At 48.4% G+C, this 12,612-nt stretch overlaps 1 protein-coding gene across 2 annotated transcripts in view; it reads right to left on the reverse strand.

Moving 5' to 3' along the window:
* RANBP10 (RAN binding protein 10) overlaps positions 1-12,612 on the reverse strand; it is a 65,220-nt gene that overhangs the window by 13,013 nt on the left and 39,595 nt on the right. For both annotated transcript variants that reach the window (XM_021705748.1, XM_021705747.1), the window contains exon 4: positions 5,168-5,335. In XM_021705748.1, the coding sequence (XP_021561423.1) occupies positions 5,168-5,335 (168 nt within the window). The remainder of the gene's footprint in view (positions 1-5,167; positions 5,336-12,612) is intronic.

Here is a 12,612-nt window from a genome sequence, read left to right on the forward strand (position 1 = left end):
TGATCCTTCTTTTGATCCAACATGTATTTACGGAGACTTACTGTATATGATGCCAAGCCCTTTTCCATCCATCACCTCATCTGATCTGTATACCAGCTCTGGCGAGCAGGCTTTCTTATCCCCATTTCATAAATGAGGAAAGTAAGCCTCAGAGGTGAAATGATTTGCCAACAGTCATAAAACTAGCAGAAGTGGGAGGCCTGGACTCTTTCCTAGTCTGATGCTCTGACATCATCTCCAAGCTGACAGAGAAGTGGAGACAGGGAGGGTTGCAGTGCAGCTCCAGCCCATACCCATCCAGAGTCTCCAGAGGTTTCAAGCTGACAAATCCTAGGTTAACACTGGCCTGTGTACCCTCTGACCCTTCTGCCAAGAGAAAGGGCTGCTTCCAGGTTCCTCAACCTTGAGTTGGAAGTGAGAGTGGAGGAAAGAGGGGCCCCAAATATGTGAGCAGAACAGGCATCTCAGAATATCCACCAGAGCACTCATGTTCTGTAGATTGAGAAACGGCTCACGGAGAAAGGAGACCCTTCCAAGGACCCACAGCCCTCCCATATTTAGAAAATGTCTTATATCTTCTAGAAGCTCCTGAGCTTTTGGACTGAGAAGTTTCCGAGCCACTCCTTGGAGGTCCCAGCCTGCTCCCCTAACTCCTACCCAGAAAAGAAACTGAAACCCAGCAAGAGAGAAGAGCAGGTGAGGGTTTGACAGTAGGTCTCCCAGTGAACCTGGGGCCAGAATTCTGTCAGGCAGCCGGCACGTACCATGTGCCTGCTCTGTGCTGGGCCCTGGGCTCAGGGCCTCCCAAGGAACCATTTAATCCTCAGAACAACCTTGGAAGGTGGAGACCGTCCTGAACACTAGTTTACAGATTAAAAACCAATGGGCAAAAAAATAAAAAAAAATAAAAACCAAGGGGCAGAGAAACTGTTTACATTCTTTGCCCGGCTGTTTTGCTCCCTAGTGAGGGAAGTGCATAAATCCCACGATCTGCATGCCTGAAGCCACTTCTCAGCCCCACATGCAGAGCGGCAGTCCCAGAGCTGGCAGAATGGAAGCTGGAAGCCCCTCTGCATCCGTGGGAACACTTCAACGTCCACCCCCCAGGTCTGCACAGGAGCGGCCTTTGTGGATCTCAGTGTGGCCAGGTTGCTGTTGCTGCTATACTCCCAGTTCATGGAGAAGACCCATGGGCCCTGGAAGAAGGTGGTCCAGGCTCCGTCAGTTATCTGCAGTGTCACCTTGGCAACGGACCCAATCTTTCCAAGCCCATCTGAAATAAGCGGTAACACTAATCCTGACACTTCAAGAAAGAAAGGAGAAACTGAGAAACTCTATAGAGACTGCTTCAAAAACTGTGAGGTCTTGGTATAAGCTGGCTGCAATTGTGCCACAGGGTGAGGCAATTGCCACACTTTTGGGCAGGGGAAGACCTACCCTGGCTTGCCCAGCTCTATCTCACAATGGCACTCAGGAAGGACAAGGCCTTGAGGTGTTTCCAGGAAGATGAGGAAATAGGCTACTCCACCCCCTATTGCACCGGATGGACAAGGGCAACACTGCTCCCCCAACCCTTCAGGTCTCTGGGAGCCTCTGCAAGGCCAACATAGTGGTGAGATGTGGGAAAAGGTCAGGCAAAGATCCAGGATGCAAACAGAACATTCAAACTTGCTGATAAGAAGTGCTCTGAGCCAGAGACATAAGTCAGGGGTCAATAAGGCTGAGGGTACAAAGCCTCTAAGAGCACAGGGCTGTATAAAAATGACTCTGCAGGGGCGCCTGGGTGGCTCAGTCGTTAAGCATCTGCCTTCAGCTCAGGTCATGATCCCAGGGTCCTGGGATCGAGCCCCGCATCGGGCTCCCTGCTCAGCGGGAAGCCTGCTTCTCCCTCTCCCACTCCCCCTGCTTGTGTTCCCTCTCTCGCTGTGTCTCTCTCTGCCAAATAAATAAAATCTTTCGGGTTTTTTTGTTTTTTTTTTAAAGATTTTATTTATTTATTCATGAGAGACAGAGAGAGAGAGGCAAAGGGAGAAGCAGGCTTCCCGCCGAGCAGGGAGCCCGATGTGGGGCTCGATCCCAGGACCCTGGGATCACGACCTGAGCCGAAGGCAGACGCTTAACCATCTGAGCCACCCAGGCGCCCCCAAATAAATAAAATCTTAAAAAAAAAAAAAAGACTCTGCAAGGGGCGCCTGGGTGGCTCAGTTGTTGAGCGTCTGCCTTCGGCTCAGGTCATGATCCCAGGTCGGGGGATCGAGCCCCGCATCGGGCTCCCTGTTCAGCGGGAAGCCTGCTTCTCCCTCTCCCGCTCCCCTGCTTGTGTTCCCTCTCTCACTGTGTCTCTCTCTGTCAAATAAATAAATAAAATCTTAAAAAAAAAAAAAAAAATGACTCTGCAAGTGCATGGACCACTTGTAGGTGAAACATCAGTTTCCGGTCTCCATTCATTTGCTCATTCATCCTTCCATCAAGTATCTGCTGAGACCTCCCAGGAGCCAGGCCCTCAAAGTGCTGCTGGCTCCACGCAACTAATAATTACACACACAACTGACCACTGACACAAGGGCAAGTGCCGTGACAAAGGAATGATGGAGCAAAGCAAAGGAGTGGGGAGGTCAGAGGTAGGAAACATCATTCTGCTTCTCTAAAGGGGAGAGGGTTAGGGTTTGGGTTCTGAGGGTAGAGAGCAGTGACTGATCCCAGGTGAGATTCTGAAGCACATTACTGATAAGCTGGCTTGTGGAAAGGAAACAAGGTCATTAAAAGATTCACCAAGTAGTCTAGCAATCCAAGTTCATTGCCTTTCCATTAAATTTAATGATCTAGAAAATGCAAGGGATAGGCCATATACATTTTTTAGTAAGGTCTCAGTAATATCCTTGTGGAACAGACAGAAAAACAAGAGTTTCAAACTAACATAATGAAGTGATTCTCAAACAGCTATACCCTGAAGGATGCAGATCTCAGCCTTGTCCTCTTCTAATATTTTTTATCAAGACCTTGATGAAAACATACATAATCAAATTTTAGGTTAATACAGTGCCGACAAGGCTATCAAATATTTGAGAAAGAACAAGCAAAATCACAGAAGATCCTGACAGGCTGGAAAAATAAGTGTATCCTCCTAAATGAGTGAGGTCTTGCATGAGATCTATAAAATATATGAAATAGGGAGATAAGAGTTTAAAAACAATGTGAGGGTTTGAGCTGATATTAAGGTGGCTGAAAGCGCCTTATGGACCTAGGGACCTGACTGACAAAGAGCTCAGGGGCTTGGCATGCCCACAGGGCCCAGAGGAGGGAGATGAAGGTGCAGAGAGGACAGCAGGGTACACCCCAAACTTCATTCCATGGCAGGTGCCGTGCTCCAGGTAAATGTGGACAACCTGGAAGAATGTGATGAGGGCAGGTATCCATAGCGGAATGGAAGGACTGAGACTGGGATAGGTGAAGGGGGGCATGGGTAAAGAGTGAGAACCCACAACAAAGGCCCTTGGGACTCTAACAGCAGAAAAGGAGCCAGGAAACAGCTGAAGTCAGAGAGCAAAGTGGGTTGCAAGAAGCCATCTTGAGACCCTGCCCCTAGCTGCCAGCTCACCAGCTGGATGCCAGCAACTACAGCTAGGTAGCTACGGATTTCAGAGGAGGATTTCTCCAGATGTGCACTTGAGTCATCTCCACAGTGTTCATGCTATGCTCTTGGCTGCCCGCTATGGGCTGTGGCATCTGACTGTCCCGTTGAGGAATGATGACTCCTGGCCTCTCAGCCCCAGCCACAAGCAAACCTGATTCCCACTCATGTACCCTAATTCAGCCCAGGCTCATCTCATGGAGAACCCACACAGAAGTCATCTCTTACTGCCTCTCAAGCCAGGGGATGCAGGCCTCCTAGAAGTTAGGTTCTAAGTCAAATGTCCAATTCCCTTTTCTGGCAAGGCCTGCGGCCAGCCTAGCTGGTAGGCTTCTGCCAGATCAGAGACCGCTGCAAACCCAAACAGGCAGGCCCAGCGTTAGGCACTACCTCAGGGCTACTTTGGCCAAGGTCTCCTCTCACTCAAGAGCCAAATACCAGTCAGCCCCAGTAGGGCAAGCCATCACAATAGCCAACGTCTCCCTATCTCCCAGGCTCTTATCCTAAATCTCTCCACATGTACAGGGTTGCTCTTCCAAGAGATCCTTCAGGGCCCCCATCACCCTCCACTGCTGCTCCTCCCGGGTTCCTGATCCTGGTTAAGAGCACCACTATCCAGCCATTTTTTCCATCCTCCCTTCTTGCTAGTGCACCCCATCTGTCACTAAACCCTGCTGGACCACCCTGGCCTTTGTCAGGCTTATTCCCCATGCCCTGTACCAATCACCACGGTCTTGCCTCGGGCTATCTGCCTCTTCCCCAGGCCCTCACTCCAGTCAGCCCCTCCTTTGCAGTTACATCAAAGGACCTTTTTTTTTTTTAAGATTTTATTTATTTATTTATTTGACAGAGAGATAGAGAGCACAGATAGGCAGAGTGGCAGGCAGAGGCAGAGGGAGAAGCAGTCTCTCCGGAGCAGGTAGCCCGACTCGGGGCTCGATCCCAGGACCCTGGGATCATGACCTGAGCCGAAGGCAGACGCTTAACTGACTGAGGCACCCAGGCGCCCCTCAAAGGACCTTTTTAAGTAGAACTCTGTCCAGGCTGCTGTTAACCCGCGAAAAGGCCAGAAAAGACCTGGCCCCATCTGACTCCAGCCTGTCTATTTACCTCCTATTCTAGAGCAGACCTCCTGTTGCTCCACAGCAACTAGCACCTTGCATGTCGGAAGGGCCAGCCAAAGTCAGGGCGCAGGCCACACACATGCAAACCACTACCACTGGCAGGTAGGTAGTTCTCATCAATGCCAAATCCTGCTCCAACAAGTGTCACACAGGCGAGGGGCATGACCATGACCTTGCTCTTTTCTCAGCACTGACCTTGATAAATGCTGCTAAATGGACGGATTAACAAAGGAAGCACCTCTGCTACCTTCCCTTCACTTTGCAGGGCTCCAATGCCTGGAAATGGCTGCAGTTCCCCAGAGCTCAGCAGAGGATCAGTGACACTGCTTTGGCTTTCAAGCCCGCCTGTGGGCCTCTTACCAATCAAAGTGGCTCCACAGGGCAGACCCTCTAAGGTCCCCTAGGCACCCACCAAGGCTGTGGCCATTCTTGGTGTAGAAGCAGGTGCTGTTGATGAGGTTGACACAGCAGCCAATCACGTCTCCTGTGGTGAATGTGGGACCATAGGGCTGGCCAGTCCCGGAGGAGCAGAATGAGTGCCCATCATCACCGTGGTAACCATAGGAATGTTTATCCCAACCTGTGGAGGAAGAGAAGAGCAACAGGTGAGTGGAGGTACTTGAGGCAGCCAGAGACACCGCCTGGGTCTGGGCCCCTCTCCCCAGCCTGCTACCACCTCAGTCAGTACTCCTGGCCTCTCAGAGCCAGCTGTGGACAGTGTCTGGCTATGCCAAAAGAACAGTGAGTCCAGCAGCTCACGACACCTGAGTAGCTGAAGCAATCAAGTGGCCCAAGCTGTGGTTAACAAGAACCAAAACCATGAATGACCTGGAAGGGACTTACCAGAAGGCCATGCATGCAACAAGGAAGCGGTCAGGGAAAGTGTCATGAAGGAGAGGAGGCTTAAACTGACCTCTGAGGGGTTTTTAAACATGTTTTTTAACTGAAGTATAATTTACATGTAAAAAGATTCCCCCTTTTTAATTGACAGTTCAACAAGTTTTAACAAATGTTACCACCACGATCAAGATACAGAAATTTCCATTGTTCCAAAAAGTTCCCTCATGACTTTCGTGATCAACCCCACTCCACCCACCCCCAGTCCCTGGCAACACTGATCTGATTGGTTCCTAAGGTTTCGCCTCTTCCAGGATGTCATATAAATGAAATCACAGAATACAGAGGGTCTTGTGTCTGACTTCTTTCACTTAGCACAACACATCTGAGATTCATCCACATTGTTTAGGTGTACCAGTATTTTGTTTCTTTTTATTGCTGACATAGTACTCCATTATATGGATAGGCCACAGTTTATCCATTCACTAGTTGAGACATTTGAGTTGTTTCAATTTTTGGCTATTATGAATAAAGCTAATAAATATCTGCATACAGGCCTTTGCGTGGACATATGTTTTCATTTCTCTTGGGTAAATACTTAGAGGTGGTATTGCTGGCTCATAAGATAAGTATATGTTTAACCTGATAACAAACTGCCAAACTGTTTTCCAAAGTGGCTGTACTATTTGCATTCTCACAGCAATATATAAGGTCCAGTTTCTCACCAACACTTGGTATGGTCAGATGTTTGGGGTTTTTTTCTTTTGCTTTTAGCCATTTTAGTAGGTATTAGTAGTGTTAATGTCATTGCGGCTTTAATTTGCATTTCCCCAACGACCAAGGATCTTTTGAGCATCTTTTCATATACTGAACCATCAATTTATTAGAAAATTATTGAACTATCCAGATCTTTAACCAGGTTTTTAAAAAAGATTTTATTTATTTATGAAAAGAGGAGGGGGAGGGAGAGAGAGTGGGGGGAGGGGCAGAAGGAGAAGGAGAAGCAGACTCCCTGCTGAGCAGGGAGCCAGCTGTGGGGCTCAATCCCAGGACCCCGGGATCAGAACCTGAGCCGAAGGCAGACGTTTAATGGACTGAGCCACCCAGGCGCCCCTTTAACCAGTTTTTAAAATTGGGTTGTGTATCTTATTAAGCTGTAAGGATTCTAGATATAATTTGAATACAAATTCTTTTATGTGTTTTACAAATATTTTCTCCCAGGTTGTGGTGTGTCCTTTCATTTTCTTAAGTATTTTTCAAAGGCCTGCTGGGATTTTGATTGGGATTGGGTTGAATCTACAGATCAATCTGGAGAGAACAGATAGCTTAATAATACTGATTATTTCAATCTCTGAACATAGTCTATCTCTCCTTTTATTTAGGTCTTTAATTTCTCTCAACAATGTTTTGACAAATTTATCTCTACTTTACTTTTCGGTTTTTTTTTTTTAAGATTTTATTTATTTATTTGACAGAAACAGACATAGCGAGAGAGGGAACACAAGCAGGGGGAGTGGGAGAGGGAGAAGCAGGCTTCCCACCGAGCAGGGAGCCCGATGCGGGGCTCGATCCCAGGACGCTGGGATCATGACCTGAGCCAGAGGCAGACACTTAATGACTAAGCCACCCAGGCGCCCCTCTACTTTACTTTTCATGCTGTTCTAAGTGTTATCTTAAAATTTTAATTCCAATTGTTTCTTGCTATTATATCGAAATGTAACTGATTTTGGGGTGGGGGTATAGGATCAAGGTTTCTTTTGGAGTGACAAAATGTTCTAAAATCAGATTAAGATGATGGCTGCACAACTGTGGACATGCTAAAAACCACTGATTTGTATACTTTTTTTTTAAGTTGTTTTTTTTTTTTTAATCTGACAGAGAGAGAGAGCACAAGTAGGGGGAGCGGCAGTCAGAGGGAGAGGGAGAAGGAGTCTTCCCTGCTGAGCAAGGAGCCTGTTGTGGGGCTCGATCCCAGGACCCTGGGATCATGACCTGAGCCAAAGGCAGACCCCCAACTGACTGAGCCACCCAGGCGCCCCTGATTTGTATACTTTAGATGAGTGGTTTTTATGGCATGTAAATCTTATGTCGATAAAGCTATTAAACATACACACATATATTTGACTTTTTATATATTCACCTGGTGTCCTGCGACCTTGTTAAATTCAACAATTGGTTCTGGTAGCTTTTATGAAGATTCTTTGGGATTTTTAAATTTATTGTCTGAGAATAAAGACTGTTGCATTCTTCCTATCTATTCTGCATGTCTTCTATTTCTTTTTCCTGCCTTGCTGCACTGACTAGGGCCTCCAATACAATGCTGAATAGAACTAGTCAGAGCAAAAGTGAGACCTCTGAAGTATACCACAGTTTTGTACAGGGAAAAGAGTGAAAAAGGTCATTCTGGGAAGGTAAAGGCATGAGGACAGATGGGATCAGAGGGTGTGAGCTGCAGAGGGGCCTGCCTGCCTGCTTGGCTAAGGAACAGGAGTAGAGCCCACAGGGCCATGGCAAGCCAGGACCTGCACAAGGTAGGCAAGCCTGACAGGTCTACTCCCCAAAGCAGCCCCTTCAAATAGCTTTCCCAGACTTTGCTGTCTCCCTGGGGTCTGAGCAGCATGCCCATGTGAACATGCTTAAACACACCCCTCCCTTCCCAAGTGGCATGGGTAGAAGTTCTCCCCTGGGAGGGAAAGTCTCTCCAGAGAGGCAGAGTGGTTGAGGATCAGAGTAGCTGAGAAAGGAAGGTAGGGCTCAAACATTTTTATTGTGTGCGTATAAATGTGTTTAGTGGGAAGGGGAGGTCAGGCCAAGGGCAGGGGGGTGTGGGCAGGCTGTAAGCAGAGGTATGGGGGTGAGAGCAGATGGATGACAAGGACAGTGGTTGGCAAGGGAGACAGAGGGCATGACTGGAGAGATGGAATTGACCAGACCCTAGAGCCCAAACTCTGCCCTGCATTTGGACTGCTGGGCTCAAGGGCAAGTTGCCCCTCCTAATCACATTATTCATCCCAAGCCTTGGGGACCCTGAGCTTTCATGTCTTTTCAGCCAGGAACCCTGTGGTTAAACAAAGCTTCCCCAGAATCCATAGTGGGGAACTGGCCAAAGTTGAATGGCTCTCACTACTGAGTACAGGACCAGAGACCTGCTGCTCCCCTCCCAATGGCTCTCTACCACATCACAAGGAAACGATCTTGAGAACTGCCCAGGGCTGGCTTTAGAAGGCCCAAGGCCTCAAGCCAGGCTCTGTTCCTACCTTCCCCATTCTCCAGAGACATTGGGACTGCCTGGCTCAGGAGACAAGGTGCTACTCTGGGCATCAACCCAACTTCTAACCTCCCCAGGCCCAGGAGTGGGAGGGGCCTTTCCACGGCTGGTGGGTACAGAGATCAGCTGACCTCAGGGAAGTGCTCTTCTGGGGCACAGCGATGCCCATTCCTGCCCCGAGAGGCAGGCTGATGAGGCTACCATAGGCAATGCCTCTCCTCAGGCCTCCACACAGGAGGCCCTATGGCTCCTGGCAGCAGCAGCTGCCCCTCTGGTCTACAGAAAGCCACAAATGAAGGGGGTCCAGCTGAACAGCAGTGAGGACCAAAGTGACAATCATCCACCAGGTCTGGCTCAGATTGTGCTTCGTGGCTCCAGGCCTGCCCACCGGCTTCCCCTGCCTCAGGTTCCACATCCACACGTCCACACCAGTCACAGCAGTCCTCCCCTCACTCTCCTCCTGGATCCTTCGGATGGAGCAGGGGCGCGTCCCACATGTGACACAGTAACACCACACTGTGGCAACCCGTGAGGAGAGCGCCGCGATAACCCTGTGTATTTGATCCAACAGGTACTGCTGCTTCCACCTCATCAAGAGACGGGGGCCTTGCTCACCAGCCCACAAAGCTGAGAAATGGCTGAGCTGGGATTTGCACCCAAACCTTCAGATTCCAACACCCACATCTTTCCTGTCATGGGTCCTGTCTCATTTGGGGTGGTAACCACCTGGGCAGTAAAACCATTCCCAAGCCCCTGACCCATCACCAGAAGAGAGTGGTTCGACGCACTGGTTTTAGGGAGCTGTGGACCTCAGATCTCTGACTTGCAGTGAGTCAGGGGGCCTCCAGGCCAGACATGGGGGAAGGCCCAGACCTCAGCCCTAGAGAAAGACACAGGCACTGGTGCCTCCTCCCTGGAGGCTGCAGCTGCCTGTCTCTGCTCTCCAGGGTGTCCCCACCTTCCCACCTCACCCATGGCCGGCAGCCATGGCCAGCGGACCAGAAGACACATTTCCACCCAGTGCCCAGTGGAAAAGCGTTCCTAAGCAGGAAGCCACACTTCTCACATACGAAGAACATACACGTGATCCAGACAAAAAGACAGGAGCACTTCACTTTAGGCCACGGGCCTAAGTTCTCAGCATGGAATCCCCCAGGACAGGCTGTTCTGCTATAGTACCCTGCAGCTGCTAGAAACCCAAACTTCTGCTCCAGTGGCCTGGGAGGCCAGGGACAGAGGTGTGGCTCTCCTCAATGCTGCTTGAGCAGCAAAGTTTTCCCTAAAGCCAAGCCCCCACCACTCACCACCTCCTGAGGCCACGTGGTTGTGGGGGAACACTGTCCAGGAAAGCCACTGCCCATCCTAACCCTCCCCGAAAAATCCTTAGGGAGAGCAGCTTGCTGTCCTATGGGCCCTCTCAGAACTATGCCCACAGCTGCTAATGCCCACTCGGTCCTCCCTTTGTGCCAGCACATCATGATCCAACCCTAACACTTGCCCCTTGAAGTTTTCCTTAACACTGTTTGGTCCCCCCCAGCACATTGTTCACATCTCTGATCAATCCTGATTCTTACTGAAACTTTCAAGAAAGTCACCAATCACTGCTCCTGGGAATGTCCCCGTCTAGCCTCTCTGGACAAGAGAGGAGCTCCTTGGGGCAGGGGCCATATGATCTCATCACCAGTTCCTCCAGGCCCAGCACGTCAAGAGTCTGAGAGGTGGTACACATATGTACACATAGACACACACACACACACACACACACACGTCTGTGTGTTCATGTGCAATGACCAGTCCTAGCCCATTTTTCTCTCACACAAGGATGACCCTGCAGGACAGATTTTGTATGCAGATTCTACTGTCTAGAAGGTAGAAAACTTGAACTAGAAGATTTTCTTTGTTCTAGCTTTCTCAGATTAAAGCAGTAGGTACTCTAGAAGTCCTAATAACAATGTGGCCATTTGGGGGCGCCTGAGTGGCTCAGTCAGCTGAGTATCTGACTCGTGGTTTCTGGTTTCAGCTAGGGGTCATGATCTCAGGGTCATGAGATCAAGCCCAGAGTTGGCCTCGCAATCAGCAGGGAGTCAGCTTGGGATTCTCTCTCTCCCTCTCCCTCTGCTCCTCCCCTCCATGCACTCTCTCTCTCTCTCTCAAATAAATAAATAAATAAATCTTAAAAAAAAAAAAGTGGCCATTTGATTTATCAAAAGTAGTGAAATCACCCAGAACTGTTTCCTTAATGGTTAAGCCAATGACTCAAGGATATTTGGTAGATATTTTTGTCTCCACGGATGGGAGCTCAATAACTATCACCAAAACAGATGCTTACATTTCCAAAGGCCTAAAATAGAAATTTAAGTATTTTGAATGCTTTTCTTCTAAAATAAACTATGTAATTATTTTGACAAAACTACCATAGAGTTATAAATACAGATTTTAAATTTTTAAAAACTGAAGAGCTCAATTTAAAAAAAGGTATTTATTTAGAATCAACTCAAGAATCACCATCACCTCCGGCTGTCTGGAAAATGGGTAAGTTTGGGGCGCCTGGGTGGCTCAGTTGGTTAAGCGACTGCCTTCGGCTCAGGTCATGATCTCAGGGTCCTGGGATCCTGGAGTCCTAGGACTAACATTCCATTTAAAGTGGAATGTTAAACACTTCATTTAGTAACAGTGGCTGTGGCAGCAGGCAGGATCCACTGGAGCCCCGCATCGGGCTCCCTGCTCGGCAGGAAGCCTGCTTCTCCCTCTCCCTCTCCCCCTGCTTGTGTTCCCTCTCTCGCTGTGTCTCTCTCTGTCAAATAAATAAATAAAATCTTTAAAAAAAAAAAAAAGAAAGAAAAAGAAAATGGGTAAGTTTTCCTGCTTTTGTTTTCAATTCCCAGATGATTTATCAATCACATAGATTTACCCAAAGGAAGAAAATTCACAGTCCCTGTGGTACACTGAATAAGGCTTCCCAAAGATGTCCATGTCCTAATCCCAGAACCTGTGAATATGCTATCTTACACGGTAAAAAAGATTTTGCAGGAGTGATTAAGATAAGCCTCTTGAAATGGGAGACTGGATTGTCCTGGATTATCTGGATGGGGAGACCATGCAATCACAAGGGTCCTTGCAAGAGGGAGGCAAGAGGGCCTACTCAGAAAAGTTGATGTGAAAGCAGAGATTGTTAGATGCTATATTGCTGGCTTTGAAGATGGAGAGATGGGGACACAAGTTAAGAAATGCAGGTGGACACCAAAAGCCAGAAAAGGCAAGGAAACAGATTCTCCCGCCTTGAGTCTCCGAAAAGAATGCCACCCTGCTGCCATCTGGAATGATCAGCATAGAAAAGCTCAGCTCCTTGTCTCCTGCTCATCAGAGTGCTATGAAGTTAAAAGCTTTTGCAAGAAAAATGCAGAGCTATAATGTATCTTCAATTGAACTTATCATTTTATAACCAATGTTTTTTCCCAAACACAATTAAGAGCCTGTATGTGTATAGAAGGTGCATATGTATGTGTGTGAAAGCTAGCTGGGGGTGAAAAATGGAATGTTAAACACTTCATTTAGTAACAGTGGCTGTGGCAGCAGCTTGCTTTAGGGCCACCGTGCTACCTTCCCATCCTCTGGAAAGGACAAGCCACCAATCCACTTAGTTAGCCAATTAGTTAACAAAGGCCTGCCTACTCCATGGGGCTGATAAATTGGGGGCGGTGGGCTGTGTGAAAGCAGCAGAGAAGACATAATATATAAGTAAACCAATAAGC

Source organism: Neomonachus schauinslandi, chromosome 16 (genome assembly GCF_002201575.2).
Source record: "Neomonachus schauinslandi chromosome 16, ASM220157v2, whole genome shotgun sequence".
Taxonomy (NCBI): Eukaryota; Metazoa; Chordata; class Mammalia; order Carnivora; family Phocidae; genus Neomonachus; species Neomonachus schauinslandi.